The following is a 13,391-nucleotide window of genomic DNA, read 5'->3' as shown; positions in this document are numbered from 1 at the left end:
CGGGGAAGAAAAGAAAAGAAAAGAAAAAAAAAAAGAAAATCATTGAGCCAATGAAATATTGCTTTGCATAGTACCGGAGTAATTTTTTTTCTTTTCTTATTAATTCAAAGAATTTGCCTCGAATATACGGAAATTGTTATAATTCCGAAGTAACGTTGCATCCGATTTATTTGAGTCGATTCGAGGGAAATTATTGAATGAATAAAATCATTCTTTGGCTTCCTTGGTGTAGGTCAGGGTTACTTGTCGAGGGCTAAACTTTCTTTATCGTAATTCCGAGGAAAAGTTGCATCCGATTTACTCGAGTCGATCCCAGGGAATTCTTTGAATTAATAAAATCATTCTCTGGCTCGGTGAAATCTATCTTCCTTGGTGTAGGTCAGGGTTACATGTCGAGGGCTAAACTTAGTCGTAATTCCGAACAAACGTTGCATCCGATTTATTCGAGTCGATCCGAGGGAATTCATTGAATGAATAAAATGATTCTGCGACTCGGTGAAATCTATTAGGTGGGCCGGAAAGTAATGTCGCTTTCTTACATTAAATTCAATGCATAGAAACGACATTACTTTCCCGTCCACCTAATATTTTCCTCGGGGTAGGTCAGGGTTACTTGTCGAGGGCTAAACTTAGTCATAATTCCGAAAAAACGTTGCATCCGATTTATTCGAGTCGATCCGAGGGAATTCATTGAATGAATAAAATCATTCTCTGGCTCGGGGAAATCTATTTTTCTCGAGGTAGGTCAGGGTTACTTCTCGAGGGCTAAACTTTCTAACCTAACCGCGAGGACCGATACCGTTGTTGGGTCGTCGGAAACCCCGTGAATGCCGATCGAGACATGTCCGAGGGACATGTCCGGGCTTACCGCGGTCCGATAGCAGCGACCTTGCACGCTGCTCGCGGCGCATCGAGGAGGCCCCTGGGAACGGGCTCGGCCACCGGCCAGCGGGGCGGCGATAACGGGCAGCTTCCTCGCTCGCACCTCGAGGTCGATCCTGGAATGCTAACGCTACTCCGCGTACAACGGAACGGAACCGGCCGTCCCGTAAAACCGGGGAAAAAGCGCCGGGAGCGGTTCCGTTCCGGGAGCTCGTGCGGAGAAAGCGAGCCGGCATATCGGAGAAACTGACGAAACTCCTGGCGTGAAAATTCTACCGTAGCGTTTGGACGTCCACCGGAAAGACTCTCAAAAATGGCTACGATGGTACACCGACGAAAATCATCTAACCAGAGATATATATATATATTTCTTCTATAATAATCCGCCCCCCAAAAAAAGAGAAATACTTCCTCGAGTTCATAAATAATTGAAATAAACTGAAATTAAGGTGATACGAAAGGGTCATTCTGTATATATACGAAACGTTAAAATATTTATAAAACTTTTCATCGATTACATTTTTCTTTTTTTCATGAAAAATCAAATTTCACAAGCATTGCGTTCTTCCTTGGGGCCTTCATAGTCACGTGGTAAAGTTTTAAATTATTTGATGCACCCAGTTTGGAGAAAAGTTTTATATATATTTTCATGTTTTATATATAGACCCTCTCATGTCGGTTTAATAATCGATTTATTTATTTATTCCTTGAAATTGTTCCCGATGGACTCGGACGATCCCTGCGGGGGTCCCTTCGGGACGCGACGAATCGCGTTCTCTACCACGAGGTGACAGGTGTCACGTGACAGGGGCCACGTGACAGATGCCACGTGGCATCCGCTGCATGGAAAAGCGGCGGGAAAAGGGGGGGCAGGGAAACGACGGAAATGCGCATCCCGAGATGGATGAGCCAATCCGCGGATCTCGACGCGATGCCGCGATTTACGTAACGCGGAATGCTCGCGGATTCCGCGTACCGCGTCCTGCCGGCCGAGCTGGCAGGATATCGCGAACCGGGTACCGAGAGGAGGTAAAAAGGAGGGTATAACTTCTAACGAGGTAATCGCCTCTGCCGGGATTTCCTCGAGCGAATTCCATTCCTAACGGGCTCCTGCCGATCCGCGACGTTATCGCCGCTCCGCCGATCGGTATCGATTACTCGTCCCGGAGAGAATTCCGCGCCCCTCCTGACCTCCTCCATTAGACAAAGAAAAACGATTTACGGTCGTAACGAGAGATCTTAATTGCGGCAACGATTTGCGAACACTTGAAAGTGGGCACGGAAAATCGTTATCAGGGTAGACTTTTGTTATCTCGACGAGAAAGATGGGAGATGCTGCGGGAAATTGAAGGGAAGCCTTGGGAAGGATGGCCCCCTTTTCTTTCTCTCTTTTCTTTCTCGAGGCTGTTGTCTTTCCTTTCTGGGAGCTGTCGTCCTTTCTTTCGCCTTAATGGGCCCAGGGAAATCAACGTTGCTTCTGGTTCGTCTCTTGGGAGTCCGCGGGGGGTCGAACCTTGACCGCGCCTTCGAGACGGGCTCTCGAATAACGTGAACGTTAACCCGGTCCGGGCCGAAATAACCCGCCGCTGCGGCCGAGACGCGCCGGAAAACTCGGCGTAAATAAACCCCGGGTCCCTGCACGGGAAAGAGAAAAGAGATTTCCACTTTCAAGCTGAGGACATGATTGCCGATGCATTTTTTCCTCTTATCACACCCCGTGGGAAAACCGAGGAAGAAAATGAAATTCATCGAATCAGAGATAGATTACGCTGAAATTCGATGAACAATCATTTCATCGAGTGAATTGTCTTGCTTGGCGAGATGTGAAAGTGGCATCGAAGAGGTTTTGTTTATAATACTTTCCTCTCAACTCGGTTTACCGAATAGTTTGAAACTTTACAACGTGAATAGGGAGACTATTGGGAGGGTCCTGAAACTCATGAAATTTCAATTCTTTTCGAATTTGTTTATAGGTATTTTAAAAATAGATCATAAAAAATGAAATTTCGCGAGTTTCAGAACCTACCTTAGGGTCTCTATATTCACGTTTTAAAGTATGAAACGATTTGAGACATCCAGTTAGTAGAAAAGTTTTATGAACGATTGAGCTTTCGGATGCCATTTTCACATCTCCTTAACCGGAACATGGGTCAATTCTTTGGTCAATTTTTCTCTTTACGAAACGCGTTTCTTTTTTCTTTCTCTATATCCGAAGGTGGGGGGGGGGGAAAGGTTTCGAAACGTCGAAACGCGAAAGTGGAGCCGAGCCGACTTGGCGCAGGTCCGGAGGTGGCCGGTACACGGCATCAACCTTCGAGGTTACATGCCTCCCAGGGGCTCGACCTGCCTGCCTTCGGGGTCTTAACGGTTCTCCTTGCTGCAGGAGAGAAAGAGAGAGAGGCAAAGAGGGAGGGAGAGAGAGTGAAAACAAACACCTCGGGAGATGCCGACTCTCCGAGCGGTCGCCGAGGAAGAGAACGGAGAGGGAACGAGAACTACGTTCCACGGTGAGGGAGGAAAATCTGTGAGGGAATAATTTCATGAATAATAAATTAATTCATTCAAAGGAATTATTATACTCTTAAATTGACTGCGATTAATTGCACGCGATGTTTAGGCGGAATTGTGACAATTAACGCTAGTCGATGAATTATACTTGGAACGGTGGAAATATTATCTTTGGTTCGATGAAATAGTTCTTTCTCGGTGTAACGAGGGAAACGATCTCTTAGTTGGAATATCGGGATCGGGTTCGTCGATCATGGAAATGTGATCCAGATAGAAATTCAGCCTTCATACAATGTTTAGGCGGAATTATGACAATTTCACGCGAATATTATCTTTGGTTCGATGAAATAGTTCTTTCTCGGTGTAACGAGAGAAACGATCTCTTAGTTGGAATATCGGGATCGGGTTCGTCGATCATGGAAATGTGATCCAGATGGGAATTCAGCCTTCCGCTCGGCTGGTTCAAGGCCTACTGCGGTGAACGCACGTGTTTTGAGGTCTCGCCGTGGATAAGGGATCGGTCGGTTTGCGCGGTGATTTACGGGTTTATTTTTGCGTGCCGCACGCGGGTCACCGGGATATTCTGCTCCAGAGCGTGGAACGATATACACGCGCGAGGGATATGAGCCGCGCGCGGTTCTCTAACTCGCGATTTATTGCGCTAATCTGAAAGTTACTCGCGACACTCCCATGCGAGCTTTCGGAAGCTCGAGGTAACTCGAGCCCCGAGGAGGGACTGTGGAATCGAACAAGGGGTTGAATGGGAATCTTAGGGATGGTCTCTTATAATCGCGACTTTCGAGCGGGTCTTTAAGCTGACGTTTGGCTCGTGAAAAATTGAAGCGGCGCAACCGGGCACAAATATAAACCGCGTTCTTCGAAGCCGTGGCTGCTACCAACGACGTATTTATAACCGAGCGATAGTTCAAACGCCAAGAATGCCCGCCGAGCGGACATCGCTCCAGATATCCCGCGAGATCCCCCGGTAAATACGTCCAGACGATTAAACGTTAATTACGACGCTGGGGACAATATTTGCCGAGACGCGGTCTCGCGTGCCACGGAAACTCGAGAAGCGGGGCGGTGCCTGTTCCTACGAGCGTTTTCAAAAAATTGTATCTCCAAAACGGCTGGTCCGATCCCGACGCGCCGGTGCTCTTTCGATTGCTCGGGATGTCTAGAAATTGGGAAAAAATACGCCGCTCCCCCGGCCGATACTTTTCTGTCATGATTTTTGAAAAGTTTCGCAACGTGCGGCGCCCACGTCCAGTGTCGCTTGGATTTAAATCCCCGCTTAGATGCGGCCTCGCGGGGAGGCGATATGTTTTAATAATACTTAATCTGTCCCCTCATTTCCGAAGAATGCGGCCGTCTAGAATGCGCCTTTAGCGTGCTCGCAAGATATGCAAATACAAAGGAGGCATTGTATACCGAGCGGAGAGTCTCGGTGCGATTATAAGGGTGCGCGCACACCGTTGACGTCGCGTGCCGATCATCTGCTCCAGTTTGACACCTATAGGGCCTTTTTTTTTTTATTATTGACACCGTCTACCGATGCGTTTGACATTACTCAAGTCAAGAGAAGAGATTCCTGGAATTGACAAAATATTTCATTGGTTAAATGAATTATTCTTCCTCGGTCCCTGCATTCGAGGGCGCAGCGCGGAGGACGCTGCAACAGGTGGCGACAGGTGCGCCCAAAAAATAATGGCGAAAAGCCGGAATCACGGCGAGGTTCACCTGGGGCACCTGGACCTATTCCATGGGGGAGAGGCGCCGTAGAAAAGGGGATGTAGAAAAGGGGTAAGGTGGCTGGGGAACGCGCGTTTTCCCGCGTCGACGCCCCTTGGCACGAATTCAGGGCCGAGTCGAAAAGAGACGCCCCTGTCCGTAGGAAGTCGTAACTCGGTAGGTGCACTTTATTTGCTGCATTCTTTTGGCAGGCCTCCAGCTCTCGAATTCCCCCGATCGGCTCGGAATCGACCCAAGGGTCGGAAGCATTGACATACATGTCTTAAGCGAGGAGGAAAGAAAAAAAAATTTTTTTTTTTAAATCCAACACCTGGCATCACATTCGATTCAAACTTTCCTTTACATTTCTTTGTGACATTATGAAATTAAGAAAGAAAAATCCCCTAGGTCGGAAATCTTAGTCCAAAGGTCGGCGCTGAAATTTCCTCAGGAGGGCTCATCCTGATTATGAACACCGGTGGAGTCGGACTATTTTTTTTTTTTATTTTTATCCGTGTCCTCGTTCCATTAAACGGTACGGGGAACGGGATTCTGTGCGTTTCCTTTGATGGTTGCGTGTCCGCGTTTTCCCCGCGTCCACCAGCTGTGCGCGTGACGCTATGCAGGTTAGGTGTGGGCCGGGGTGCGTCCCACAGGCCGCGTCGGCTCGCCGCGATGAAATATCCCATCTCGCTAACCCATTGGTATTTCAGTTAAGGACACCTCAGCCTCGTCTATCCCACGAGAAAAGGTCAGTCGAGGCTGAATCTCATGGAAAGTCCTGGATAGAGAGAAGCGCCGGTGTCGGAGGGTTACTCGCTCAGGAGATAATGTGTTTTAAGGTGATAATGTTATGCCGATAAAGATTACCACGTTTTGTGTATATATAATGAACTTTCAACATCACCAAGTTAAACATTTTTTTCCAAAAATCCAAATTTTGAATGTGTCGGGGCAATTCTTAGACGATCAGGAGTGACGTGTCAAAGTTTCGGACAGTTTGGTCTAATACCCTTAAAAAAGTGTTGTGTTCGAATCGACTGATTCGAAGGGGGTTTCACTTCACCTTAACGGGGCATGAAAGTGGCATCGGAGGGGTCAATGAATAATTTCATAAATTTCTATAAGCTTTATGGACGTAACACGCGGCATTGTCGAGGCGCGCATGCGTGCTCGCTCGGTCTCTTTTACGGTCTCTCGTATGGTTAACGGTGCTCGTCGTATGCGAGTGCATGGAGGGAGGTTATTAAACGCGAGGCCAGTGCAAGAGCGCATGCCCGCCACCTGCGGTGGTGCATATGGCGGTGCATCGGGCGCAGTTCCCTTTGAAAACTGGACTCGGGTTTTGAAATTCGAGCAGGACGGCCAGGAAGGACGGAGAATAGAGGGAACCTCGTTGATGGGACGAGGACGGTGCAATGGGACGCGGGAAATGCTGGGAGTAACGGAGAGATGTACCAAGTGGGAGGCTGGGGGGAAAAACTGGTCGGTCGTTTCTTTTTCTTCTTTTTTCTTCTTGGTGCTCGACTTGGTGTACCGGGTTAACCATGCTTAATGGAACGTTACTCGGCGCTGACTCACCGGAGCATGGATTCATAAAGCTCGCTTGTCCGCCTCGAGTGGACCGGGAGGGAAAAAAAAAATATTGCCGCCAGTTGAATACCCATGACTCCCTTCCGAAAACTCTTTAACATGAAATATCAAGCAGACTCCGGTAATCGGCATTTTATCGCCATTTTAAGGTGATGTGAAACCCCCTTCGGATCAGTCGATTTGAATACAGCACTTTTTTTTTTAAGGGTATTAGACCAAACTGTCGAAACTTTGACACTCCTGATCATCTAAGAATTGTCCTGACACGTTAAAAATTTGGATTTTTGGAAAAAATTATCTAACTTCGCTCAGACCAGAACCAAAATGGCGTCAAGCTCTCATATTTCGATTAATGTACAATTATCGAAGGCTCTGATATGAGAATCGAAAGGGTCGGGACAATTTCACGACGATTTAGAACACTCTGGTAATCGATAAACTCGCATTTGAACGGGATAAAGGCAAAAAAAGTGTTGTATGCGCTTCTATGCCAAAACGATGGGAATACGAGGTCTCGGAGTGAAAATTTAATAACCCTTTGCACTCCTTTGTCGGGGGTGACACATCTCAATAATTGGGAGTGAAAAGGGTTAATTGATGATGAGTAGGAATATTTTAATCAGATTTGTGACGTGTTGATTAGATTTTTTTTTTAATTTTCCTGAGCTGGGGCGATAGTGACGAGCGAGAGGTGTGGCGATTGATGCGGCTCCGGGAAAGAATAGAGCACTCGGTGCAACGCTCGGATAGGATATAAGCGTTTTCCCTAAGTTTTCGAATTAAGCCGCGGAAAATTTCATTATTGACCTTGTTCGAGAGGAGAGAGGCTCGGAAAATCGATAGCTATTAGGTTAAGTAGGCAGCGGGGCGGAGTGGAAAATTGGAAAGCGCGAGGGCGGTTTCCCGGAGAGGGCGGATCGACCGAGTCGATTGATCGACGCTCCGGTGTAATTAAATCGTTTCCTCGTATTATTCCGGCCGGAATTCCGGAGCGGCTCGACCGGAGGGCCGGAGAGCGACAAAGGGAGCGTTTAAACGAGGCCCGTAAAGAGCGAGCCGATCGAAACGGCCGGAACTTCCGCCGGTAGGAATTTACCGCAGAAATCCTCAGGTGAAACCGGAGCCGCACGGGTGACCGTAGTCGGCCCGAGCGAGGCCGAAGGAATTAATTTAAGCCTAAGTTTGGCCCAGCCTCGGAAAGCACCTCGGCCCTCGAATTACTGACTGAGTGTACTTTCCTCGGAATTTAAGGCGTCAAATACGCGACTTCTTTATGACACTTTTCTCCGAGCTGGGGGCACCGAATCTTCTGAAACTCTCCAACGTGAATGCAGAGGCTACAAGGAAGGTCCCTCCACCCGTGAAATTTCTGATATATTCAAATTTGTCATTAAAAAAAAAAAATTGTAATTTCATGGGCGGAGGGACGTTCCTTAGGTACTCCGTATTTCTGGGGCGAAGTTTCAAGGGATTAGGCAGGCTTAAGGAGATATGCTTCGGGTGAGCTTCCCGATGCCGCTTTTTTACGGCCTTAAGGGAGGTTTCAAGGAATAATCCGAAAGTGGGAGCGCAGCCAGGACGCGAATCCGACGGCGACGTCCTCTGCGCAGGGCTCGACCAAGGGATGCTTAGGGAGTTGCCATGGCGATGGCACTTTGTTTTACGTCTCCAATTACCTGGCCGCCGGTTGTCAACCAGTCGGTTGTCAAACCGCCACCCCTCTGGGGTTGCGACCCCTGCAGCTCGAGGCTGCACTCGCTTTTAATTCAGAAGTCAGTCCGAATCCAGGACTCCCATCGATCGCGACCTCTTCGATTAAATGATTCATCTTCGACTTCTCCACTCCAGCTTCCAATCTGTCGGGATGAATCTTCGAGTGGTATCCATAGATCAAGAATCGACCCATCGCGATCGGAGTATCTCGTTTCCTTTGTCGCGAGATTTTGGAGAAGAAAGTATGACCGGCCGATGGGGAGGAAGTACTTAGAGCCCCGGCGATATTAATCGTTATCGATGTACGATAACGAGTGGGCGAAATAAAGCCGCCGGGCGGTCCCCATTTCGCGGCTTCCCAGACATCTCGAGCGGAATCTTTGCCGAGGGGTCGTGGAACTCGCAATAAGGAACCCTTGAACGTAATCTCGCGATGTAATCGGCCGAGGCGAGGTCGCGACATCCGCGGACTTCTTTGAGACGTTCTTCCTATCGCGGGATGATTTTTCTTCTTTTTTTCATTTCTTCCCTCGCGAGATGACAATTCCATTTCTCGTAATTTTCTACCCCTACAAGGGCAAGGATCCTGGGAGCTCTAAGGAATTTTTTATTGGGGAATAATTTTTTTTTTTCGCAAGATAATTCTATTTCCCAAAATTTTCTACCCCTACAAGGGCAAGGATCATGGGAGCTCCGAGGAATTTTTTATCGGGGGATAATTTTTTTTTCGTGGGATAATTCTATTTACGAAATATTCTACCCCTACAAGGGCAAGGATCCTGAGGGGTCTGAGGAATTTTTTATCGGGGGATAATTTTCTTTTCTGCGGGATAATTCTATCTCCTGAAATTTTCTACCCCTACAAGGGCAAGGATCCTGAGGGGTCTGAGGAATTTTTTATAAGGGGATAATATTTTTTTTTTTCGCGTGATAATTCTACCTCCCGAAATTTTCCACCCCTACAAGGGCAAGGATCCTGAGACTTCCGAGGAATTTTTTATCGGGGGATAATTTTTTTTTCGTTTTGCGAGATAATTCCATCTCTCGGAATTTTCGGATCCAGGTCCGATAACCAAGGTCCTTCGAGCTCACCCTTCGGGATCGGACTTTGGGGGACCCAGTCTCCATTAGCCACCCTTAACGAGAGGCTTAACGGCGCGTTAACGTCTAACCAGGCTTGCCAGAATGCCTCTTAACCAACAATGTACCCAGGGACGCGTCGTCCCAGCTCTCGAACTACCCCATTACCCGGCTCGGATTACCGGAGCAATTTGAGTCCCTAAAGGATCCCAGGGATGTAAACGCCCGTAAAAAGGGTGGTTTCGGTCCCCCAGTATCCGGCGTTCTTATCGACGTGGAGCCGTCTTGGAGGTTCCATTTCGGCACCACTGATAACGGGGTAGTGATCGACGAGCAGTCGGTAAAGGGCGGGTAACGTAGAAACCTGACAGCCCCGTTGATCTTCCCAGGGATTAATAAATCCTGAGAAGCATACCCCTCGTCGGTACACGGGTCCCCCTTCTGTCGGTACATCTCCGGCCTCCTGTTTTACCCCTCCCCCCCCCCCTGAACCACCGGGAAAGCTTTTCCGAATTTCCCTGTATTTTCTAAAGAAAGCTCTCTTTCCTCCTTCCACACGTTAATCGGCCGATTTTTCTTCGATTGTTTCAGCCAAGAAACAAAATGGAGCGGCCCTGCGAACTAACAGTCTCGGCTCGGGCGCGAGGACGCCGCCCCTCGAGAGGAAAAGCAAGTTTTCCGCCCTGGGCAGACTCTTCAAGCCGTGGAAATGGAAGCGGAAAAAGAAATCGGACAAGTTCGAGGCCGCCTCTAGGTGTAAGTACACGTTTTATGCCTCAAAAACCCGCCCGGAAGGGAAACCACCGGTGTAAACGCTCGCCTAGGCGCGGCTGCGATTAATAACTCCACCTTTTGTATCTTATCAATCGTTCATTTGCGCAGCACTCGAAAGGAAAATCTCAGTACGCGCCAATCGGGACGAGCTGGTCCAGAAAGGGATTCTCCTGCCCGACAGCCCTACGTCGTCTCTTCCGGAAAATGGTAAGTGATAACGATGATGGATTTCTTCGGGGTAAGATCGTTCGCTATGGCTCGGGGAACTGAGAAAATGGAAAATCATGATAACCGCGGTGATAACTGGGTACATTAGTTCCTTGTAAAAAGGCGCGAGAGAAAGGAAGCCGGTCGATTTCCTCTCGGTCGGTTATGCTTCAGAGAATGGTGCGCCATTTTTCTGACGGTTAGGGTAGGTTAGGTTAGGTTGGGTTAGGTCAAGATTACGACGCGCAGTTTTTCTCGCCCGGCCCAGGAAAGGGTGGAGGGCGCGTTTCCACGGTGGAAATCCGTCCGGGAGGGGGGAACGGTAGGCGGAAATGGGAGAAACGAGACAGACGGACAGACCTCTCGCCTTTTCGTAATTGCGTTAGACTTGTCATTATCGTTATCGCCGCGGCAGACGAGGATTCAATTTCCGGCACGGACGGTAACCGAGGAAAATCCCAGACCTCCCGGCCATTTTACTCTTGCGTAACTCCTAGATTTTGAGTAATTAAGGTGAAGTGAAACCCCCTTCGAATCGGTCGATTTGAATACAACACTTTTTTTTTAAGGATATTAGACCAAACTGTCCGAAACTTTGACTCCTGATCATCTAAGAATTGTCCTGACAGATTCAATATTTGGAATTTTGGAAAAAATTTTTTTACTCAGCTCACACCAGAACCAAAATGGCGTCGAGCTCTCATATTTCGATCAATGTACAATTATCGAAGGCTCTGATATGAGAATTGAAAGGGTCAGGACAATTTTACGACAATTTATAACACTCTGGTAATCGATAGACTCGCATTTGAACGTGATAAAGGCAAGAAAAGTGTTGTATGCGCTTCTATGCTAAAAGGATGGGAATACGAGGTCTCGGAGTGAAAATTTAATTGGCCTGGAAATCACAGATGGCGCAGGGGGTCCCTCTGCAGTCAATTAGGGCCCCAGAAATCACGAATCCATAAAAGCGGAACGGATTTCCCGGTAGAATTCCCGAGGAGGTTTGGATGTTTTTTTTTTTTTTTTTGGTTTTTTGGGGGATTTAGGAGAGGCCACTTTCTCGTGGGAAAATCCGCCGATAGAGGGGACCGAGAGAGATCGGCTTGGGTGGGTTTACGCACTAGGAGTAGACGTCAGGAATAACTGGAGCAAAGCCTGGGCGCGTTGGTGTCGTTATCTTAATTAGTGTCACATGAAAACGGGTCGAAGTCCGTCGCGGTAACGGGTCCCTCGAGAGATGCCGACGTCACTTGGTCTTTGTCGTCGTGAAGTGGTACCGACTGTACAAACGAGACATTCCTAAGCGAGGCGAGGTCACTCGCTCGAGGCACTGCCTCGTCTTCTAATCGATTACCCGGCGATTTGTCCGGCTCTGTGAACCTGGATTCCAGTCTGAGGCAGAAACGAAATTAAGGTGACGCGAAAGCGGCGTCGAGGAGGTCTTGTTTATAAAACATTTCTCCCAACTCAATTTACCGAATGGTTTGAAACTTTACTACGTGAATAGGGAAACTACAAGGAAGGTCCTGAAACTCATGAAATTTCAATTTTTTTCAAATTTTGTTTATAGGTATTTTAAAAATAGTTTATAAAAAATTAAATTTTACGAGTTTCAGGACCTGCCTTAGGGCCTCCATATTCACGTTTTAAAGTATGAAGCGATTTGAGACACCCAGTTCTATGGAAAGTTTTATGAACGATTGAGCTTTCGGATGCCACTTTCACACCTCGGTACACCGTCGTTTACACCGACGGTTTAATAAAACTACCCCTTTAGGACAGGTACCAAGCCTCGGAATGAAGATGACATTACGCGTTGATCGGTGAAATCAGGCTTGGCATTAGTTGTTTTTTTTTTTTATATTAATTGTTTTCATTTTTTCTTATCAGGTCCCAGAGGAGACACGGGGGTCGCCCAGCAGCCAGGAACTCCTCAGCTCCCGCCTCAGCAACTGCAGCTGCAGCAACCCCAGTCGACCCCAGGTGGGGTCGGAGGGGTGCAAGGTGGCACTCCTGCGGCCACCCCCACGCCAGGGGGACAGCCCCAGCAGTCCCAGCAGGCCCAGCAACCCTCTTCGGCCACCCCGACGCCGACGTCCGCCAACCCCCACTCGATCTGCGCCGGGACGCCGAATTCTCAGCCCTCGCCTCACCCCTCTCCCCTCTACCCCGGGATCCCCACCGCAACTCAGCTCAACGGATGCACGCAAGGTAAGCACCCTGGGTACTACTTTTAGAGCCCGGTTAATCGTTAATTAAGCCCTCCGTCGGTGCCCTCGGAAAATCCAACATGGCCGCCCTCTCGGATGTCCGATTACAGGGGTCGATTAAGGCGATGTGATAGTGGCGTCGAGGAGGTATCGTTTGTGTAACATTGCCACGGACTGGATGTACCGAGTCCTCTCGAACTTGACAGTGCGAATACAAGGAATGTCCCGAAAGCCATGAAATTTCAATTTTAAAGTAACTTGTACTGTATTGTCAAGTAACAACGTGAAGTAAAGTTTATAGCTATTTCAAGAATTTTGATGCAAGTTAATGCAATTTCAAGAATATATATATATAAATGAAATTTCCCGCGTTTCAGGACCTACCTTGGGGTCTCCTTATCCGTGTGGTAAATTTTGAAAAGAAATCGGTACACTGGGAGACATCGATGCCCTCCCATCCTGCACAGGCGATGCCGTATCTGCAGGCCATGCATTCATGTCCGCCATTCTATATCCAATTGGGGGGAAAGTTTCATGAATGATTGACCCTTAAGATGCCACTTTCACACCCCCTTAAGCAGCAGAGTCGATTTTTTTTTTTTTTGAGAGAGAGAAAACTCTTCCGGCGAGTTTGACCAATTACTGATAAGTCTCTCGCATTGGGGCAGCTTCTCGATCACGGTTTGAGAT

General features: G+C 48.1%; 1 protein-coding gene across 7 annotated transcripts in view; it reads left to right on the top strand.

The window, feature by feature from the left end:
* Positions 1–13,391, top strand: part of LOC105696830 (phosphatase and actin regulator 2) — a 78,539-nt gene that overhangs the window by 18,350 nt on the left and 46,798 nt on the right. For all 7 annotated transcript variants that reach the window (XM_023434800.1, XM_012419590.1, XM_012419592.2 and 4 more), the window contains 3 exons: positions 10,099–10,263; positions 10,390–10,488; positions 12,382–12,702. In XM_023434800.1, the coding sequence (XP_023290568.1) occupies positions 10,099–10,263; positions 10,390–10,488; positions 12,382–12,702 (585 nt within the window). The remainder of the gene's footprint in view (positions 1–10,098; positions 10,264–10,389; positions 10,489–12,381; positions 12,703–13,391) is intronic.

The sequence above is a fragment of the Orussus abietinus genome, unplaced genomic scaffold (assembly GCF_000612105.2).
Source record: "Orussus abietinus isolate OABI.00-Male unplaced genomic scaffold, Oabi_2.0 scaffold94, whole genome shotgun sequence".
Classification (NCBI taxonomy): domain Eukaryota; kingdom Metazoa; phylum Arthropoda; class Insecta; order Hymenoptera; family Orussidae; genus Orussus; species Orussus abietinus.
The sequence above is the reverse complement of the archived record's forward strand: the minus strand, read 5'-3'. Positions and strand labels throughout refer to the sequence as shown.